The sequence below is a fragment of the Heterodontus francisci genome, chromosome 35 (genome assembly GCF_036365525.1).
Source record: "Heterodontus francisci isolate sHetFra1 chromosome 35, sHetFra1.hap1, whole genome shotgun sequence".
NCBI classification, from domain to species: domain Eukaryota; kingdom Metazoa; phylum Chordata; class Chondrichthyes; order Heterodontiformes; family Heterodontidae; genus Heterodontus; species Heterodontus francisci.
The window spans coordinates 51,738,093-51,760,062 of NC_090405.1; the positions used below are offsets into that span (position 1 = coordinate 51,738,093).

General features: G+C 50.3%; 1 protein-coding gene across 1 annotated transcript in view; it reads left to right on the forward strand.

Moving 5' to 3' along the window:
* LOC137350691 (creatine kinase U-type, mitochondrial-like) overlaps positions 1-17,046 on the forward strand; it is a 53,409-nt gene extending 36,363 nt beyond the window's left edge. Inside the window, exons 7-10 of the mRNA XM_068015568.1 lie at positions 529-652; positions 3,285-3,419; positions 16,105-16,230; positions 16,930-17,046. Coding sequence (XP_067871669.1) covers positions 529-652; positions 3,285-3,419; positions 16,105-16,230; positions 16,930-17,046 — 502 coding nt within the window. The remainder of the gene's footprint in view (positions 1-528; positions 653-3,284; positions 3,420-16,104; positions 16,231-16,929) is intronic.
* Positions 17,047-21,970: the final 4,924 nt, after the last annotated feature.

The following is a 21,970-nucleotide window of genomic DNA, read 5'->3' on the forward strand; positions in this document are numbered from 1 at the left end:
TCAGAGGAACAAAGATTTTGGGGTTGCAGGAGATTACAGTAAATACACGGATGATAAATCTAAATCTGGTCACCTGGAAGTAATGTAGGTCAGCAGGGATAAGATGGTGCAATAGGTGATTAAGGTGAGTGTTTCTGGGTATAAATACGCCTAAAGTACAGCCTATTTTTGTTTAACTACTTAAACTGGGGCGGCACAGTGGTTAACACCTCAGCCTCACAGCTCCAGTGACCTGGGTTCTGTTCTGGGTGCTGCCAAGTTCTCCCTGTGTCTGCGTGGGTTTCCTCCGGGTGCTCCGGTTTCCTCCCACAGCCAAAGACTTGCAGGCTGATAGGTAAATTGGTCATTGTAAATTGCCCCTAGTGTAGATGATAGGAGAATGGTGGGGATGTGGTAGGGAATATGGGATTAATATAGGATTAGTATAAATGGGTAGTTGTTGGTCGGCACAGACTCGGTGGGCCAAGGGGCTTGTTTCAGTGCTGTATCTCTCGATGACTCTATGCTGTGTTCCCACCTGCTCTACAGGCACAATAACGAGAAGACTTTCTTAATCTGGGTCAATGAGGAGGATCACACTCGAATCATCTCCATGGAGAAAGGAGGCAACATGAAGAGGGTGTTTGAGAAATTCTGTCGGGGCCTCAAAGAGGTAAACTGTTCCAAGCAACAACCAGTCCATCAGCATCCCCTCTCCACTCTCATAGTATCTTACAGCACAGGAGGAGGCCATTGTTCCTGTGCTGGCTCTTTGAAACAGCTATCCCATTGGTCCCACTACCCACCACTTTCTCCCCGTAGCCCTGCAAATCTTCCCCCATCAAGCATATATCCAATTTTGATAGAGAGAAACTGTTTCCACTGGTAACCAGAGGGCACAGATTTAAGATAATTGACAGAGAGAAGAGGAGCAGAATAGTTTATTACACAGGGAGTTGATGTGATCTGGAATGTGCTCCCTCAAAGGGCAGTGGAAGCAGATTCAATAGTAACTTTCAAAAGGGGAATTTACAGGGCTATCGGGAAAGAGCAGGAGAGGTGGGAATAATTGGATAGGTCATCCAAGAGCTGGTACAGGCAGGATATGTGCTCTGTGATTCTATTTAACTTGTTTTGGGAAGTAACATTCCCAGGACTGAAAAGTTCCCTCTGGATAGCTTGCCTCCTCTTCACTTTCAGAAGCTGCCTTTTATTTCCGTCACTTCCTCTTCAAATTTCAGATTCCCCTGTTCCCCCACCTCCCCACTCCCGCCTTTGATCAGAATTGTTCAGCTTTCCAGTCATTCCTGGTGTTTGTACATTTCGTTGTTGAACAGGCCGTGGTGTGGGGAAACACTAAAGACTGCAATGCATTTCACTTTCCACACCCTCCCATGAATTTAAATGCAGTTAAACTATTGCATCAAAGGCAACTCAGTGGGATTTGCACCGTTGAACAAAACTCTAGTCACCACAGTCCCCTCCGAGGCAAACACTTACAGTGACGCCTGCCATTAATCTTGGCCTTTTGCAACATTGACTTTTCCATCACCTGGTTTTGTAAACACTGTGAGACAACAGCAAGAAGCATTAGACACGGCATTGTGTTTTGGGAATTTCTACGTCAGTCAATGGATTTTTGTCATGAATCCATCCAGCCTCCCTTATAGCAAGAGGATGACAAACATCATTCGGAGTAATTGCCCCTTCACTTTACTACCCCACATATTGAAGGTGATGACTCATACTGGGGTATTGTTCCACAGGTACCGGACATCCCTGTGCTCCCTCACAAAGTGACAATTCATTCATGCCTTTCTTACCTCCGTACTCGACTATTCCAACACTGCTCTCCCATCTTCCACCCTCCGTAAACTTGAACTCATCCAAAACTCCCCTGCCGATGTCCTTACACCAGGTTCCAATCACCCATCACACCAGTGCTTGCTGATTGACACTGGCTCCCAGTCCGTAATGCCTACATTTTGAAATTTTCATTTTGGTTTCAAATCCCTCCACAGCCTCTCGCCTCCGTACCTCTGCAATCTCCTCCAGCCCTACAACCCTCCGAGATCTCTGCACTCTTCCAATTGTGGCCTCTTGCACATCCCCAATTTTAATTGCTCCACCACTGATGGCCCTACCTTCAGCCATCGAGGCCTTAAACTCTGGAATTCCCTCCCTAAACCTCTCTGCCACTCTACTTCTCTCTCTTCCTTTAACATCCTCCTTAAAACATTCCTCTTTGACCAAACTTTTGGTCACCTGCCCAAACATCTCCTTGTGTGGCTCAGTGTCTAATTTTCTCTGATTATTATGCAGTGATGCAATCTGTGACATTTTATATCAAAGGTACTAAATAAATGTAAGTTATTGTTAAGCATAAAGGTACTATATAAATGCAGGTTATTGTTATGTGGTGTCACTGGTATATGGGTCATCCATTGGCCAAAAGGTTTTGCTCTCGGGAGGAGATCCCAACAATTGGAGTGACATAAGGCGAGAAACCTATCCCATTCAATAAGCCCACCAACCTTTAGCAAATGAATGGAATCTTTATCCTTTCGGTAGAAGTCTTGTACTAATACAGCATCTTATCACATCTCTCAGAACTATCTCAAAGAGCTTCACATAGAATGAATTACTTTGAAGCTGTTGCTATCCAAGCAAACATAACAATCTTTCTACAAACCCCTAAACAGCCATGAGGTGACAAACCAGCCAGTGGGTTGGCTTTAAAGAGAAATGTTGACCGGGACACGAGGAGAATTCCATGCTCATCTCCCAACAGTGCCATGGGATCTTTAACATCCATCTAAATGACAAAAGGAGAATACCTGACAATTCACTCCCTCAGTATTGCACTGGACTGTCAAGCCCCTTACTGTGGGATTCAGAGGTGAGGATGTTACTGACTGAGCGAAGTTGAAACCTTACTCTTGACTTTCTAGGAACCATTACTACATTTTACGAGAGCTCAACTTCTTTGCCCAGAGAGTGGTGAGAATGTAGAACATTCACTACCACATGGAGTAGTTTAAGCAAACGGCCTAGATACATTTAAGAGGAAGCTAGATAAACACATGAAAGAGAAAGGAATAGAAAGATATGTTGATGGGTTGAGATGAAGTAGGGTGGGAGGAAGCTGGTATGGACAATAAATGCCAGCATGGACCCACTGGGCTGAATGGCCTGTTTCTGTGTTGCACATTTAATGTAATTCTATCATTGTCCATTTATTTTTGACAACTTTGGGAAAGCTAGTTACACACGCTGAGTTTTGATATAAACAATGATTCTTTTAGGTTGAGAAACTGATTGCTGAGAAAGGCTGGGAGTTTATGTGGAACGAGAGACTTGGCTACATCCTGACTTGCCCATCAAACCTGGGCACTGGACTCCGAGCTGGGGTACACATCAAACTACCCATGCTCAGCAAGGTACCATTTCAATCATATTTACCAGCTGTGTTTCACATCGTGTGATGGACTAGAATGGATAATAAAAGCAAAATACTGCGGATGCTGGAAATCTGAAATAAAAACAAGAAATGCTGGAACCACTCAGCAGGTCTGGCAGCATCTGTGAAAAGAGAAGCAGAGTTAAATTTTCGGGTCAGTGACTCTTCTTCGGAACTAACAAATATTTAAAATGTCACAGATTATAAGCAAGTGAGGCGGGGGCAGGGTAAGAGATAACAAAGGAGAAGGTGTAGATTGGACAAGGCCACATAGCTGACCAAAAGGTCATGGAACAAAGGCAAACAATATGTTAATGGTGTGTTGAAAGACAAAGCATTAGTACAGAAAAGGTGTTAACGGACTGAATATTGAACAGCAGCAAGTGCAAACATGAAAAAAAACAGTGGGTAAGCAAACTGAACAAACTAAGATGAAATGAAATAAATGCAAAAAAAAGGGTTGTAAAAAAAGTAAAAAAGAAAAAAGAAAAAACAGCTAAAAATGAAAGTAAAATGGGGGGCTGTCATGCTCTGAAATTATTGAACTCAATGTTCAGTCCGGCAGGCTGTAGTGTGCCTAATCGGTGGATGAGATGCTGTTCCTCGAGCTTGCGTTGATGTTCACTGGAACACTGCAGCAATCCCAGGACAGAGCTGTGAGCATGAGAGCAGGGGGGAGTGTTGAAATGGCAAGCAACCGGAAGCTCAGGGTCCTGCTTACGGACTCAGCGGAGCTGTTCCGCAAAGCGGTCACCCAGTCTGCGTTTGGTCTCCCCAATGAAGAGGAGACCACATTGTGAGCCGTGAATACAGTATACTACATTGAAAGAAGTACAAGTAAATCGCTGCTTCACCTGAAAGGAGTGTTTGGGGCCTGGGATAGTGAGGAGAGAGGAGGTAAATGGGCAGGTATTACACCTCCTGCGATTGCAGGGCAAGGTGCCATGGGACGGGGACGAGGTGGTGGGGGTAATGGAGGAGTGGACCAGGGTGTCGCGGAGGGAATGATCCCTTCGGAATGCTGACGGGACGGGAGGGGAAGATGCGTTTGGCAGTGGCATCACGCTGGAGGTGGCGGAAATGGCGGATCCTTTGGCTATGGAGGCTGATGGGGTGGAAAGTGAGGACAAGGGGAACCCTGCCACGGTTCTGGGAGGGAGGGGAAGGGTTGAGGGTAGAGGTGCGGGGAATGGGTCGGACACGGTTGAGAGCCCTGTCAACCACAGTGGGGGGAATCCTCGGTTGAGGAAAAAGGAGGTCATATCAGAAGCACCGTCATGGAAGGTAGCATCATCAGAGCAGATGCGTCGGAGACGGAGAAACTGGGAGAATGGAATGGAGTCCTTACAGGAGGTAGGGTGTGAAGAGGTGTAGTCGAGGTAGCTGTGGGAGTCGGTGGGCTTATAATGGATATTAGTAGACAACCTATCCCCAGAGATGGAGACAGAGAAGTCGAGGAAGGGAAGGGACGTGTCAGAGATGGACCATGTAAAGGTGAGAGAAGGGTGGAAATTGGAAGCAAAGTTGATAAAGTTTTCCAGTTCGGGGCGGGAGCAGGAAACGGCACCGATACAGTCATCAATGTACCGGAAAAAGAGTTGGGGGAGGGGGCCTGAGTAGGACTGGAACAAAGAATGCTCGACATAGCCCACAAAAAGACAGGCATAACTAGGACCCATGCGGGTACCCATAGCGACACCTTTTACTTGAAGGAAGTGCGTGGAGTTGAAGGAGAAGTTGTTCAATGTGAGAACAAGTTCAGCCAGGCGGAGGAGGGTGGTGGTGGATGGGGACTGGTTGGGCCTCTGTTCCAGGAAGAAGCGGAGAGCCCTCAAACCATCCTGGTGGGGGATGGAGATGTAGAGCGATTGGACGTTCATAGTGAAGAGGAGGCGGTTGGGGCCAGGAAACTGGAAATTGTCAAAATGATGTAGGGCATCAGAAGAGTCACGGATGTAGGTGGGAAGAGACTAGACCAGCGGAGAAAAGATAGAGTCAAGATAGGAAGAAATAAGTTCAGTGGGGCAGGAGCAGGCTGACACAATGTGTCTGCCGGGACAGTCCCGTTTGTGGATTTTGGGAAGGAGGTAGAAGCAGGCTGTCCGGGGTTGCGGGACTGAGGTTGGAAGCTGTAGGGGGAAGATCTCCAGAGGAGATGAGGTCAATGATAGTCCTCTGGACGGTGGCTTGATGTTCGGTGGTGGGGTTATAGTCCAGAGGGAGGTAGGAAGTCTCTGAGTTGGCGTTGAGCTTCTGCAAGGTAGAGGTCGGTACGCCATACAACAACAGCACCACCCTTGTCTGCAGGTTTGATGACCATGTCGGGGTTAGACCTGAGAGAACGGAGTGCCTCAAGTTCAGAGGGGGACAGGTTAGAGTGAGTGAGGGGGGCAGAGAAATTGAGATGACCAATGTCTCGCCGACAGTTTTCAATGAAGAGATCAAGAGCGGGTAAGTGGCCAGGGGGAGGGGTCCAGGTAGAGGGAGAATGCTGGAGGCGGGTGAATGGGTCTGCTGGTCGGGAGGAGAACTCCTGGTCAAAGAAGTGAGCACGCAGGTGGAGGCGACGGAAGAAGAGCTCAACGTCATGCCGAGCGCAAAATTCATTGAGGTGGGGGCGTAAGGGGATAAAACTGAGACCTGTGCTGAGTACAGAACGTTCAGCATCAGAAAGGGGGAGGTCAGAGAGTATAGTGAATACACGGCAAGGGGTCAGATCAGAAGGGGTGGGGTCAGAGGGAAGTGAAGCGGAAGGAGGATCTGGAGGAGCATTCGTCCCCATCAGCTGCTGGAGCTTGCATTCCTTGACACCTGAAAGGAAGAAAAAAGGTTTTTTGTTAATGCGTCGGATGAGACGAAAGATGAAATGAAACTGCGGAGTAGAACAGATTTGAGATAAGGTGAGGCGGTGCTGCTGGAGAGAGAGGTCCAGTGTGTGCATGTGGCGGCGCATAGCACTGAGTGTGGATCTCAGGATGCGGCGAGAGTAGCAGTCCGAGGAACGTTGTATTTCTCGGAGATACCTGTAGTCCTGGGTGGATTCAAAGCATGATGGGTGAAACTGCTGTTAGAATCCACGTGGAATAAGTCGGAGCCGGAGACAGTCACTGAGGAAGGAGATGTGGCTGTGAAAACGAGTTTTGGTAGAAACTTTATCAAACACCAGGAGGGAAATAGAAAGCAATGAAGGTGAACAAGGTAAAAGAGACAAATGAAAATCCCGGAGAGAAGAGCAGAACTTCTTCAAGAACACTTGCACACTGCATGATACTGAAATGATTCTTAAAAGGCACCAGAAAGTTCTAAAACATTGGAAATACTCAGAATATTACTGAAGGGAAATGGAACCATTCAGCTAGTTTTTCTCTTATAGATAGTGAGAGAACTCAGTGACAAATTAGAGGGCAGCATTTGCACAAGCAGTTCATGCCCACAAGAAACTAAACTGAGGCTGGTGGAACCCATTGTGCAAAATGGAACAGGATGGAACAGAAACTGACTTGAAAAGTCCACAGAATGGCTGGTGTAGGAAACAGAAATTGCCATGTTGGCACTGTAGGAGAGGTTAGGACTGGGGCTCATTGATGGGGACAGTGTAGAAGGAGTTTTACACTGTATTTAACCTGTTTTATTATTTTCCTTTATCCCGCAGGCTTCCTTTCATGTATGTTCAGTTTTCAATAAATAACTTCATTAAAAATAAAACAAATCTTAAATTAAAATGCTGTTTCCAGCATCAATGATGCACTCCAGCCCGTGGTGCCCACCAGTCGTGGAAGGCCTCGAGCGAACCTGGAGACGCCACATGCTCCCTCTCCAGGGACAACCAGATGCAAACATAACCTCAAAAGAGAGGCAGGCAATTAAGGCAGACCGAATCCCGATGGACCTGTGAATAGCCATCTTGGCCAAGCCCAGGAGCAGACAGACAAGAACTTCTGTCTGGCCCACCCCTGCACCGGATGACCAAAGATCAGGAGTGTAGGGCTGGAGTGCAGCCTAAGTTTGAGGAGCAGTCCCCTGAAATATTCAAAGAGGGACTGCAAGCTCGCAAATTCAATGTAAATATGAAACACAGACTCGCCCAGGCAGCAGAAATTACAGGCAGCTTGGGAGTCCCTGAATTGACTTAAAATGTCTATTGCATGGGAGTGCCTTGTGCAGCACCCTCCACCCCCGATGTAAAGGGAGAGGACTACTACGGAGAGAGACCTTCACTGGGATCCTCCTTGCCACCAGATGGCAACATAGACCACCATGGCATGTCCAGGTGACAGACAGGGCAAGGAAGTGGAGTGTGTGCAGGAGCAGCCTGCAATGTAGAATAGCACGGGGAACCTTTCCGAGAGTTGGCTCAGGTTGTGTGAGACTGGCTTTCAGGGAGGTTTGGAGGCCTGGGTCGGATCAGCTGCCCTGGCTGTTGCAGGGGGTCAGCTCAGCTGGGAGTGCTCCAAACTCCCGAGCCCCGACACCCACCATCAAGGGGGTCCTGGAGGCTTCAGTTACACCTCCATCTGCTAGGAATAAAGGGCGGGACATCTGACAAGAAGATCTGCTGCATAGTCGCCTCCAGGGGGGTCCACTGGCAGAAACATTCCGCCATGGTGAGCCACCTCTTCATGCCTGCTCGATCCTCAGGAAAAAAACAGCTTTTCCGTACATTTTCAGGGCAGCGATAATGGACAAAGGGCCGACAGCCTTGGTCATTGCTTTTACCTCTATTGTCATATTTGGGTGGATGTCACATTCTTTGATGTTTTAGTCCAATGGTGAAGGGGCAACAGGAGCAGCTGCAGATGCTGTAGCAGCACATCAGCAAGAGGGTCCCATCACTGGTGACGATGGGCTTGCCATGGGGCTGAAGAGCCACACCAATCCTTGAGAAAAAACCTGGCTAATTGACCAGGTCTCTAACTTTAACCAATCCAGGTTTGGGAGCAGGAGTAAGGAAGGATATTGAGTTGAAAGGAAAAGGGGAGCTTAAATGGCTGGGTGGTGAAAGGGAAAGGTTGTGAGGGACATTTGCCTTTAACAGGTGGTTGGAGCACCTTAACAAAGTAAGTCCAAAGTTCAGTCTTCCAGTTGAGGGAGGCTTTGCCCAAATCGGCTTGAACCGCCTGGGACTCTCCTCTTCCCATTGTTACACCAAAACATTCTTCACTTGGGCAGCTCCAGCTGTCCAGAGCCAGGAATTGGGGTGAGGGAGGTGCACCCTGTGTGGAAGATGGAAAAAACACAGGTACAAAAACAGGGAACACCAACAGAGTTTGGCAATGCTACCCACTGATCTTCCAACACTTCTTCCTCCCCCAACAGCCCAAAGAATCCTTCAGATCCTCCAACACCCACCTCTCCAAAAAAAAATTGTAGGTTTTCTTTTCTCCCCAATAGATAGATTCAATTTCTACTCGCAAGTCATTCTCCTCTGCTGCTTCCACAGGCTGCCGACAGGTGCAGCTGCTTCTCCTGATTGCACACAGGAAATGCTCCAAACTCTCCAGCCACCCAATTTTTTTTTCTTTCTTTTTTTTTAATATATAAGGTGGCCTTTATACCCCAGGCCCCTTTTACATATTTTATGTCGAGGGGGCCTTTATTCCTCAGACCCCCTTTATATACATATTTATATTTTTAAAATAACTTTATTAAAACAGATAAATAAACCAAAATCTCAAATTAAAATGCCATTCCCGGCGTCGACGATGCACTCCAGTCCCTGCAGTGCCCACCGGTCGCGGAAGGCCTCAAGCGTACCGGCGGACACCGCATGCTCCCTTCTCCAGGGACACCCGTGTGCAAACGTAACCGCGGAAGAGGGACAGGCAATCAGGGAAGACGCACCCCCCGACGCCCGCAGCCTGGACCTGTGAATTGCCACTTTGGCCAGGCCCAGGAGCAGACAGACGAGAAGATCCTCCTCCCGGCCCACCCCACTCCGCACCAGGTGCCCAAAGATCAGGAGCTTGGGACTGAAGTGCAGCCAGAACTTGAGGAGCAGCCCTTTCAAATACTCAAGGAGGGGCTGCAACCTCGCACACTCCATCGAGATGTGGAACACAGACTCGTCCAGGCCGCAGAAAGTACAGGCGGCCTGGGAGTCAGTGAACCGACTTAAAAGTCTGTTGCACAGGACTGCCCTGTGCAACACCCTCCACCCCAGGTCCCCGATATGGAGGGGGAGGACTCCCACATAGGCTAACGGTCTCCGCCGGGAGCTGCGTGTCGTCTTGAAGGCAGTGACACTGGCGGAAAAAAATATGTTGCCAGCGCACACCATCCAGGAGGATGCTCGACGTACAGGTATCTCTGCAGGGTCCGAAGACGGAGAGTCGCAGCCTGGGTGCGGACGCACACCAGCGACTGGCCGCCCTCCTCAATCGGGAGATTCACGACCACGGCAGAGACCCAGTGTTTCCTCTTGCCCCAGAAGAAATAGATGAGGTTCTTCTGGATCTTGGTGGCGAAGGAAGAGGGTGGGGCCAAAGTGACCAACCGGTACCACAGCATGGAGGCCACCAGTTGGTTTATGACCAACGCTCGGCCCCTGTAGGAAAGCACTCTGAGCAGTCCTGTTCAGCGCCCCAGCCGAGTGGTGACTTTTGCCTCCAACTCCTGCCGGTTTGCCGGCCAGGCTTCCTCAGCGGGGCTAAGGTGGACTCCCAGATAGAGGAGGTGCATGGTGCTCCACACAAAAGGTGTCAACTCCTCCAGCAGGGGTTTCCACCCGCCGCTGACCGGAACATTTCTCCCAAATGATCCTCGCAGAGGACGTGGCAGAAAAGGTCTGCTGGCAGTCGCGCATCCTCCGCAAGTGAATGGGATCTGTGACCGCGAGGAGCACGTCGTCAGCGTAAGCCGAGAGGATGACCCGCATGTCCGGCTCGCGCAGAGCCAATCCCGTCAACCTCCTGCGAAGCAGGCACAGGAAGGGCTCCACGCAGATGGTATACAATTGGCCGGACATGGGGCATCCCTGACGCACTCCTCTCCCAAATCGAAGGGGCGCCGTCAAGGACCCGTTAATCTTGACTAGACACTCTGCGTCGGCGTATAAAAGTCAGACCCGGGCCACAAAATGCGGCCCGAGTCCGAAAGCGCGCAGAGTCCCGAAAAGGTATTCGTGAGCCACCCTGTCGAACGCCTTCTCCTGATTGAGGGGGAGAAAGGCGACTGATTGACCAGTCCTCTGGGAAAGATGGATCAGGTCCCGGACCAGATGGATGTTGTCCTGGATGGACCGGCCCAGGATTGTGTTGGACTTGTCGGGGTGGATCATGTGGGCCAGCACGGAGCCCAGGCGGGTAGACAGAGCCTGGGCAAAGATCTTATAATCCGTGCTGAGGAGGGAGACCGGACGCCAGTTTTTAAGCAGGCGGAGATCGCCCCTCTTCGGCAGCAGGGCGATGACCGCCCTGCACCACAAGAGGGGCATCTCCCCGGTCGCCAGGCTTTCCCCCAGAACCCGCGCATAATAGTCCCCCAGGACGCCCTGAGGAACTCCACGGTCAGCCCATCCAGCCCTGGGAGTTTGCCCCTCGAGAGCTGGTGGAGGGCGCCGGTCAGCTCCGCCAACGTGAGCGGAGCCTCCAATCCTTCGGCGCCCTCCGGGCTGACCTGCGGCAGGTCCTCCCACAAAACTCTGCGCGCATCCTCGCTGGACGGATCCGGAGAGAACAACGCACTGTATTAAGTACGGACCAGGAAGCCCATTCCCTCCGGATCCGTGATGGAGGATCCGTCGCCGGCCAGCAGCTCAACGAGCTGCTTACGGACTCCCCGCCATTTTCCAGCGAGTAGAAGAAGGGTGAGGCGCGGTCCAAATCTTCCAGGATCTGGATCTGCGACCTCACGTACGCACCTCGGGACCCTATGAGCTGCCGGTCCCTCAGCGCGCCCTTCTTCTCTTTGTACGCCTGCCACAGGGCCGGGTCCGCGACAGCATGACCGAGGCGGGACTCCAAGTCGAGCACCTCCTTCTCTAGGCGCCCGATCTCGGCTTCCCGCCTCTTGGTCGACCCCATCGCGTACTCCTGACAGAAGACGCGGATGTGAGTCTTGCCCACATCCCACCATAGACTCGAGGAGGGGAAGCCCCCCTGCTTCCTTCTCCAGTTGGTTCAGAATCGACAGAACGAGTCCCGAAATCGCTCGTCCTCCAGCAGCCGGTTGTTAAAGTGCCAGAATGAATTCCGCCCACACCAGGCGTTGGTCTGAGCACGGCACTAGCCGCATGGAGGCCGCCGAGACGCGGGAGATGTACGCCTGCAAAAAGTAGAGGCGGTCGATTCGGGACCCTCCTCCTCCAGACCTCCACGTGAAGGCGCTGGAGTCGGGATGGAGATTCCGCCAGACGTCCACCAAGTTAAGGGAGCTGATCAGTCCCCTCAACTTCTCCACCGACGCTTGGCCGCGCTGGGGACCAGAACGATCCCCCACCTCGAGGGTGCAGTTAAAATCCCCCCCGAGGATGATGCACTCGCCGCTATCGATGGAGCTCAAGAGAGCGGACACTTCTTCAAAGAAGCGCGCTTGCAATGCGCCGGGCCTGGGCACGTACACGTTCACAAAGTGGAGCGGCACGCTACCCAGGCGAACGGCGAGGTGGAACAAGCGGCCCGGCACTAGCTCCTTGACCCCCAAGATCTCCGGCTGAAAAGTCGGGGCAAACAAGATAGTCACCCCACTAGAAATAGGGGCGAGGTGCCTCATGTAGACCCCACCCTGCCACTCCAGGAGCCAGGTGGCTTCGTCTCCCGGAACGGTGTTGGTTTCCTGCAGAAAGCTCACCGCGTATCTCCCTTCCCTGAGGACTGAGAGATGGTGAAATTTGTGGTGAGACCCCCAGCTGCCGTTGATGTTGAGGCTGGCTACGGTTATCTTCATGTCAAGGATACTTAAAAACCGTCACCAACACCTCGCTGTGAGGTGGGAGCGGATGTGCACCTGGCCCTTCACTCCCCCAGCAACCCATTGAGGAACACAATAAAACAGCGCCTCTCAACCAGTTTCACGGTTGCGCGCTTGCCCGCTTTCTCAAGGGCGGCACGGACGGACTGGATGATCAGCGCCAGATTCGACCAACGGCCGAGGGCCAGCTGAACTTTATTGCGGCAACCCCCGCAAGCCGCGAGGAAATCCCGGAGTTCCGCCGTGGGGATGAGAGGAGATTCGGTGGGAGGCACGAAGGACTCCACCACCTCACTGGCGATGGAATCAAGGTCATCCTCCGTGCCCCACACCGAATCCCCATCCTCCTCCGGGTCGTCACCGCCAGCGGCCGACACATCCACCACACACTGTGGGGCGGACGTCCCGGCCGCGTCAGCTGATCCCGGGGGTGGGATCATGACGGAGGAGTCCTCTCTGGGTTCTACTGTGAAACTGGACCCTGTGGGTGCCAGCAGTTCAGGACCCCCCTCCACCTCCGTCCCCAGGCCAAATGAGTGGTCCAGGGGAGACAGAAGTTCCCAACACCGGAAATACAGCCGGAACCGAGACCGGAGGCGGAGAGAGGAGGCCATATCCCGCTCCGCCAGCACCCACAGGCACAGCAGATGGGGCAGCATTCTCGGTTATAACCGGGTCGGGTGTCTCCTGGTTGGTGGTGGACTCCGGCTGGGACGGCCGACCCTTTGGGGCCCCGCCCTCCCCTCTACTCAGGGCACCCGACCCAGTGGCAGAATGGGCAGCGTCCTCAGGCTCCCCCACCACAAGCAGGGCCCCACTTACTCCTTCAGGAGGGGCCGCATGTACCGGGACCTTCCCCTCCCCTCCATCCTGAGGAATAGGGAGTTCCTGCCCAGACTTTGTAGCCTTTGCGGTGGCGGTAGGAGAAACCTGGGGACCTGAAACAGGAGACAGCTCCCCTCCAACAGATGGACCCTGCACCTCAGGGCCCCTTGTTACCTCTGTGGAGGGTTGCCTTCTCCTCTTTTTCCCACCAGGGTACAGAGGCTCAGAGACCTCCATGTCAGCAGAGGCCTCCGCACCCTCCTTTTTTTTTTTAAGTCACCCTGGGCCTGAGCCCAGCCCTGGGACAGGTGGATTCCGTGAGAACGGGCTTTGGGCTGAGCTCAGGCTCGGGTTGTGTCAATGTGTCCAGGGGACGCGCCTCTTGATGTTTCTTTTTCCTCCGCGTCTTCCTTCCACTTGTACGGGCACTCCCCACAGCCTCCGGAACCGACTGAGCGATGTCTGTTGCATGTGTGGGGGGAGTGGGAGGAGGAGCTGTGGAGCCACCATGGGCCGCCGAGGTGGAGCTGTCGGCCAGCAGGTTGGGGCAGTTCTTACGGACATGCCCCACCCCCTCGCAGACGTGGCACCGCGCCCCGTCCGAGGTCCAAAAGACGCGGTCGGCCGTCCCTTGGAACTCCAAATTAAATTGGCCCTCCGAGTCCTCCTCCCGCGCCTGCTGCATAAATAACTGGCGGCGGAAGGAGCAGACATGTTGGAGGCTGTGCTCCCGAAGACCAAGCCGGACTGGGGTGATCCCCGACCTCACCTCCCCCAGTTGGTGCAGGTAGGGAAGGAGGAGCTCACTGGGAATAAAGGGCGGGACGTTTGATAACATTATCCGCTGCGCAGTGGCCCCTAGAGGGTCCACCGGCAGGAAAGTCCCACCCACAGTGAGCCCTTTATTCAGGGCCAGGGACACGGCCCGCTCGGTCTTCAGGAAGAACACAGCCTTCCCGTACATTTTTGAGGCTGCCACAATGGCCGAGGGGCCGACAACCTCGGCCATTGCCTTTACACAGGCCTCGATAGACATATTGGGGTGGGGATAGCTCTTTACCCCACGGCCACAGAGGCTACAGCCGCATAGATATGAGAGGGCCCCTCCACCAGTGATGATGGGCTAGCCATGGTTCAAGAGCCAAACCCACCCCCAAATTGCAAGCAAACAAACAAAAACAAACAAAGAAACCAACTGGGAGGTTTGGGGAGAGGCTGAGGGTATACAGGAAAGGGGAAAGATAGGCTGCAAGCGATGACTTTGCTTTTTTTTTTCTCCTAAAAGGGTGGTACTCAGAGCACTCTAAACGCTCCTGGTCTTCTGGTTGTGGGAGGGGTCTTCACCTGGGTCAGCCGAAAGCTGCCCAGGCACTAGTTCGATCCTTCTGTCTCTATAACCAGGCAGCTTCAGCTGTCCCAGGCTAGACAATTAGGGTGGGGAGGGAGCTTCCTTGTGTATTCAGTGCAATTGCACTGTTCCCTGTGGAATTGTATAGCCCCCACCCCTTGTTGTTCCGGCCTCTTCCACCTCCCACAACAGTCCAAATGAAATGAAAGTTTGGTGCTCGACACCCACCTCGAAATACAGCCTTTTTGTCGCAGTCTTTCCTCCTCTGCAGCAAAAGTTGTTCAGAGTTTTGCAGTCTGTCCTCAGCACTCCCTCTCCAGCAGCACCTCCAGCAATTGACTGTAGCACTGTCAGCTGCACCTCGTTGAAGCACTCAGCATTCCCAATCACAGAGCAGCCAACCCTGTGCTGGACCTGTCCTGGGAGTGTTTGATGGGTCAGTGTTGAGGGAGCTTTACTCTGTATCTAATCTGTGCATACCGCCCTGACAGTTCTTGAGATGGGAGTCTTTCATTCCCAGTAGCAGGGTCTGTTGCTTTCATGAACACAAAATCCAGAGAAAAATAATTCTCAAAATCTAGGAGAATTTGAGGTTCCCTCCGGACCACAGATCATTTGTAACGCCCTTTGTTTTCTGGTAAGCCAATCATCTGAGCTCTGGCACAGCATAGCTCACTCGTGCCATCGTGTCCTTGTGTGAATGATCTATGTTGGTACTGAAACTAGACAGGATATGATGTTTACATTTGGTTGGAAGAGTCTATATGCTTTCCGATTGGTCATGAAATGCCAGGGTGAGCGTGGTTGTGTTGAGCGACTGATGGTGAGTGTGTCTGGGCGGGGAGGTTGGAGGCACGACGTCATGTGATAAATCTCCAGGAATATGCCCAAGCAGAATTGGCAACCCTACCTTCAAATGGCTGATTTCTCAGCACTAACTGCTCAAAGAGTAGGAAAGACATCTTGCATTTGTGAGTTGAGTGTTGAATGTAATCTGTTCTACAATGACCTCATTCTCTATTCCTAAGTGCCTTTAATCGCCAATATGAAGGAGCCCATTCTGACTCCTACCCTTCATCTCTTACCCAAAAAGTGAGAAACACGTATTGTTTGGAGTTTAACAGACAGCCTTTTGTTAGATAGCATCATAGAGTAATTTACAGCACAGAAAGATGCCATTCGGCCTATTGTGTCCATGCCAGCTCTCCATGGAGCTATGCAGTCAGTCCCACTCCCCCATTCGATCCCTGTGGCCCTGAATGTCTATTTCTCTCAGGTGGCCATCCAACTTCCTCTTGAAGTCATTGATTGCCCACAAGGGCAGTGGAAGTGCAGACAGAGTGTTCCAGGTCAATACCACTCGCTGTGTAAAAAAAGTGCTTCCTCGTATTACTCCTGCATCTTTGCCCAAAATTTTCAAACTGTGCCCCCCCACCCCAGTCCTTGAACTATTTGTTAATGTCTAACTTATCTAAGCCTGTCATAATCTTGTACACTTCTATTCAATCTCCCCTTAATCTCCTTTGCCCCAAGGAGATCAAAACCATGGGAACTATCAGGCATGTAAATTCTATTTCTGATTCAGGATCCTCACTTCTCAGAAGTCCTGGAGAACCTGCGTTTGCAGAAACGTGGGACTGGGGGAGAGGACACTCCAGCTGTAGACAGTGTCTTCGACATCTCCAATCTGGACCGGCTGGGGAAATCAGAGGTCGGTTACTGTAGTTACTCAGCTACATACAGCATCCCTGTGTGATGGGCTGGGAGGGAAGAGTGCAGGAATGAGGCAGTGGGAGGGGATGGAAGACAGGATGGCAGGAAGAGGAGATGGGATAGAGGTCGGGGAAGGAGTGAGGGGGGAATTCGTGGGAGGGGATGGGAGAGGGGATAGGATTCTTTATGGGAAAGTGTTGGGGGAGTATAGGGAGAGGGGAACCAGATCAAGGGACAGTTAGGGGACCAGCTTCCTTGGGGAGGAGAGGGGATGGGCACCAGGCAAGGAGGGTTTTTTTGGGGGGAGGGGGTTGGTAAGGGAAGGATCAAGGGAGGCAGAGCCGGGTGGGGGATGGAAAGGAGAAGGAGGGGCGGGGGATGGTCAGGGAGGGGCCATGGTGGAGGGGGGGGTGGGGAGGGTGAGAGGGAGTGGATGAGGGGAGAGGGAACGGCAAAGGAATGGGGAGGGTTTTCTTTGGGTAGGAGAGGGGTAGAGGGGGTGATGGGGGCAGGGGGAGGAGGGGAGAGCGAGATGGAGGAGTGGGGTAGGAGGAGAGGGGGAGATAGAGGGGGAAGGGGAAACAGAGGGGCAGGGGGATGCGGAGGGTATTCTTTCCAGCAAAACAAATGAACAATCCCTCCAATTCCCCCTTGTAGATATCGAAACCTGAATGTCCTGTCCTGTTCCCTTCTGCAGGTGGAGCTGGTTCAGTTGGTGATTGATGGAGTCAACTATTTAATCGAGTGTGAGAAGAGTCTCGAGAGAGGGCAGGATATCAAAATCCCGCCCCCACTGACCCAGGGCCGACGCTAATCCCTCTGTAATCAAACTGTCACCATTGTGATTGATGTGTTGCTAAACGTGTTGAGTCTGGTCATTTTGAACAAAGAACGGGTTTGATGAAATTTCTAATTGTTATGAATTCATAATGTTTAAGGGTAACTGTCCCACTTATTTTAAGAGACTAGATTTGTGTTGTATAACCAGTGCCTTGATGTAAAGCATCATGGGTTTGTGGAATAGGATTAATTAATTTCCTCTCGTCTTTCCTTTGAACTCAATTATCTTCAATTATTGCTAACCCAGTACATTGTGGGGTCTCTGTGGGGTTGCAGTGACTCCAACATGCCCAGATTGATGATAGCAGAATGGGACCGAGTTGGCATTTTGTGCCAGATTCAGTAATCCGATATCTAGGCCCAGTAGGCTGGCAGTGCTCCAGGGCAATGCTGATCATTGACCAGCCTGCCTGGTTCATTATTGCTCTGGAGACATTGATTATCAGGCTCCAGCTAGCTCTGTGGGCCAATGCCCTAATAAACTGCTTCATTCTGGCTGGATGGGGAATGGGAAGTTGATCTGTGCTGGTAGACTATGTGGATTTGGCTGGTTTAATTCTAGATTGCTGCGCTGCCGGAGGTGCCGTCTTTCAGATGAGACATTAAACCCAGGCCCTGATTGCCCCCTCGGGCAGATGTAAAAGATCCATGGCCACTATTTCAAAGAAGAGCAGGGGCGTTATCCCTGTTGTCCTGGCCAATATTTATCCCTCAGTTAACATCAGTTTAAAAAAACTAAATGATTTGTTCATTATCACATTGCTGTATATGGGAGTTTATTCTGCACAAATTGGCTGCCATTTTTCCTACATTGCAACAGCGACAACATTTCAAAATACTTCATTGGCTGGAAAGTGCTTTGGGATGTTCTGAGGTGCTATGGATGTGAAAGTTTTTCTTATGAGGTGAATGGCCAGTTAATCTAGTTTGTGTTGTTGCCTGAAGATCAGGACATCAGGGAAATTCCCTAATCATCTGACAGTCATGTCACAGGATCTGTTACTAACTACTTGAATCATCAGATAGGACCATAGTTTAATCCATGGGAACAGTCAGCCTCCTGGTTTCAGGTGATTCGATGAGTCTTGGTGCTGAGTGTTGGTAAGCTGCTAGATTCATGGAGAGTCATTCCCTTTCTGATATCCAGAGCCACACTGTACAAGATAGCTGCTGAATTCCTGATTTTAAACATTTCTTTTTTAAATTCAATAAAAGATATCACTTCAACAATTAAATTAATTTGTGTTCTTACCAACTCTCATCGTCAACCCCACTTGACAGCAAATGGAATCTCTCACCATTAAGACAAACATGCATTTAACCATCAATTGGTTTGATCAGGATCTCTGCTCCATTGCTTTGGGTCCCCACGTTTACCCATGAGCCGCTTTCTCTCAGGCCATGTCACCTCGTATCTATGGAGTTTTTCCTCAAAGAAAGAACATTCTGTTTAAGGTATTGGCGGCTGTTTCAGTGTTCAGAGTCAAATTCCTCAGCTGCTGGTAAAGGAAGTGGAGTGTTCCCTGTCTCCGTCCCACTTATCCTTTATCAAACCAACCCAGTTGCTTTGGACAATCCCACTTCACTCTCAGCATTTTGCAAGACCAAAGACAGCTTAATACAAAAAGGGAGAAGAGGGAGAGACAGAAACAGACTGACAGACAGAGAGGAGGTACAGAGAAAAGTAGAGACAGAAAATATAAAACAGAAAACAAAAGAGACAAATGGACAGAGACAGAGAAAATAGAGAAACAAACAAAGAGAAAGAGAGAGGCAAAGAGAGAAAAAGACAGACACAGAGATGGGGGACAGAGAAGCCGATAAAGAAATAGAGATACAGAGCAGCGGGGAACAGAGAAATCCTAAAAATGTAACACACACCAATGCAGACAGAATGATAGAACAAGCCAGACAAACACACTAATTTAGCAAATGAAACAGGTTAAGGAGCCAATGAAATGATCTTAGAGCCAGTGCACAGGTTATGGAGTCAGTGAAAGGGTTAAGTTATCAGGGAACAGTTTCCTGATTACAATATTGGTTTGCACTGAAGTCTAGTCTATGAGACAGTTCCACTGTTTGTTGGTATGAATACATTTGTTCTGTTAGAAACACTCAAAACTCCAAAGGAAGTGTGTAGCCATCAGCTCAGCAACAGTGATTGACAGCTGGAAAGCTTCAAAGTAAACCTGACCAGCAACTTCTCTCAATTCTCTTTTCCTGTAACTATAAGGAAGGAGTTCAAAACATCAGTCTGGGTTCTCATTCCTGATTACTAACAAGTGATTGCTGCTGGATAAGGTAGAGGATGGGATTCAGCCCAGCTGTTTTACCCCGTGGTTAAATAGCCTGACAACCCTTACTATCCAAGGGGTCTAAGGAGGTTCTGTAAGTGCATGTGTGGCTGTCTGTCTGTGTGTATAAGCCTGCATATCTGAATTTGTACATGTATCTGTATGTGTCTGTGTGCATCTATGTGTGTCTTTGTACATCGACTGTCTTTGTCTGTGTTGTCTGTCTCTTTATACCCAGCAAGTTAACATCCGTAGCACTTAAAGCAGCCAGATGCGCTGCACAAAGAACAGCCAGACGCTGCGCAAATGACTACTGGCAACACCTATGCAGTCATATTCAGCTGGCCTCCGACACCAGAAACATCAGAGGAATGTATGATAGCATTAAGAGAGCATTTGGGCTAGCCATCAGGAAGATCGCCCCCCCCCCCCCCCCCACCCGCTCAAGTCTAAATCAGCGGACACGATCCCTGACCAACACAAGCAAATGGACCGCTGGGTGGAGCACTACCTAGAACTGTACTCCAGGGAAAATGTTGCCACTGAGACCACCCTTAATGCAGCCCAGTCTCTGCCAGTCATGGATGAGCTGGACGAACAGCCAACAAAATCGGAACTCAGTGATGCCATTGATTCTCTAGCCAGTGGAAAAGTCCCTGGGAAGGACGGCATTACCCCTGAAATAATCAAGAGTGCCAAGCCTGCTATACTCTCAGCACTCCACGAACTGCTTTGCCTGTGCTGGGATGAGGGAGCCATACCACAGGACATGCTCGATGCCAATATCATCACCCTCGATAAGAACAAGGGTGACCACGGTGACTGCAACAACGACCGTGGAATCTCCCTGCTCAGCATAGTGGGGAAAGTCGTCGCTCGAGTCGTTTTAAACAGACTCCAGAAGCTGGCCGAGTGTGTCCACCCTGAGGCAGTGTTACTTTCGAGCAGAGAGATCCACCATTGACATGCTGTTCTCCCTTCGCCAGCTACAGGAGAAATGCCGCGAACAACAGGGACATCTATCGGTCTCTCCTGTATCTCTGTTTGTGGGTCTGTATATGAGTATGCAACTGTGTGTGTTTCTGAGTGTGTTTAATCTGTCTCTCTGCAAGTATCTCTGTCTCTGTGTGCCTGTGTGTATGTCTGTCTGCATGTGTCTGTGTTCATACACTATAACCTGCTCAGTTGTTTACTAGCCCTGAGACTCTCCCTTGTAATTTTCACATTGATTCTGCTGTGTGTGACTGGCTCTGCCCTCCTCTCAGCAGTGCTGTTGTTTGTTTGGTTCCTGTGGGACTCCAGGAACATCTACCAGTGCTTTCTCCAAACAGCCCAGCCCACTCCTGCTCAGCCTTTCATTTCTTTTAATCCTTGGTTTCTCTCTTCTGACTCCTCCCCCAAACACTGGCTTATACTGGGCACCCAGGATTGAACACGGAATATTCCTGTTCTTTAGCACCTTAGAGAGTTCCTTTCTATCCACTGAGTGAAGAATTTTAAAAGTTTCATTCTTGTGTTGAAATCCCTTCATGGTCTCTCCCCCTCCCCATCTCTGTAACCTCCTCCACCCCTACAATCATCCGACATATATGTGCTCCTCTAAATTTGGCCTCTGAGCATCCCCAATTTTAATCGCTCCACTATTTGTGGCCGAACCTTCAGCTGCCTGAGCCCTTCCTCCACCTCTCTGCCTTGCTACCTCTCCCTCCTCCTTTAAAACTCTCCTTAAAAGCAACTTCTTTGACCAAGTTTTTGGCCACCTGTCCTGTTATTGCCTTACGTGGCTTGGTGTCAAATTCTGTCCGATTTACATTCCTGCAAAGCCTTGGGACATTTTACTACATTAAAGCTGGATATAAAAATACAAGTTGTTGTTACTTCCCAGCCCAGTGCCATTGATCAACAATTAAAATGTGCCTGAACTCTGAACGTTTGTTACACAGAAGACAAGGTCATCAGCCGTGAGCGAGAACAATAATTTCAAAGCAACAAAAAATTCACCAAACGTTGAGAATTAAAAGTACAAACAGAATTCCTCTGGAAAAACAGCACATTCCAGCAGTATCTGAAGAGAAAAGGCAGGTTAATGACTTGGACACCGGCCCCTTCAGTCCTCTTGAAGAACACCTATAAAAATTTACATTTCCTTAGCCTCAGATCATTCTGAAATATAAGCAAAGGCAAATAAATACATGGCAAAGGCTATGGGCCCCGACAACATCCTGGCTGTGGTACTGAAGACTTGTGTTCCGGAACTAGCTGCACACCTAGTCAAACTGTTCCAGTGCAGCTACAACACTGGCATCTACCCAACAATGTGGAAAATTGCCCAGGTATGTCCTGTCCCCAAAAAGCAGGACAAGTCCAATCCAGCCAATTACTGCCTATCAGTTTACTCTCAATCAGCAGTAAAGTGATGTAAGGGGTCATTGACAGTGCTATCAAGCAGCTCTTACTCAGCAACAATCTTCTCACCAATGTTCAGTTTGGATTCTGCCCTGGACACTCGGCTCCAGACCTCTTTACAACCTTGGTCCAAACATAGGGGAGGTGGTGACATAGTTGTATTGTCACTGGACTAGGAACCCAGAGACCCAGGGTATT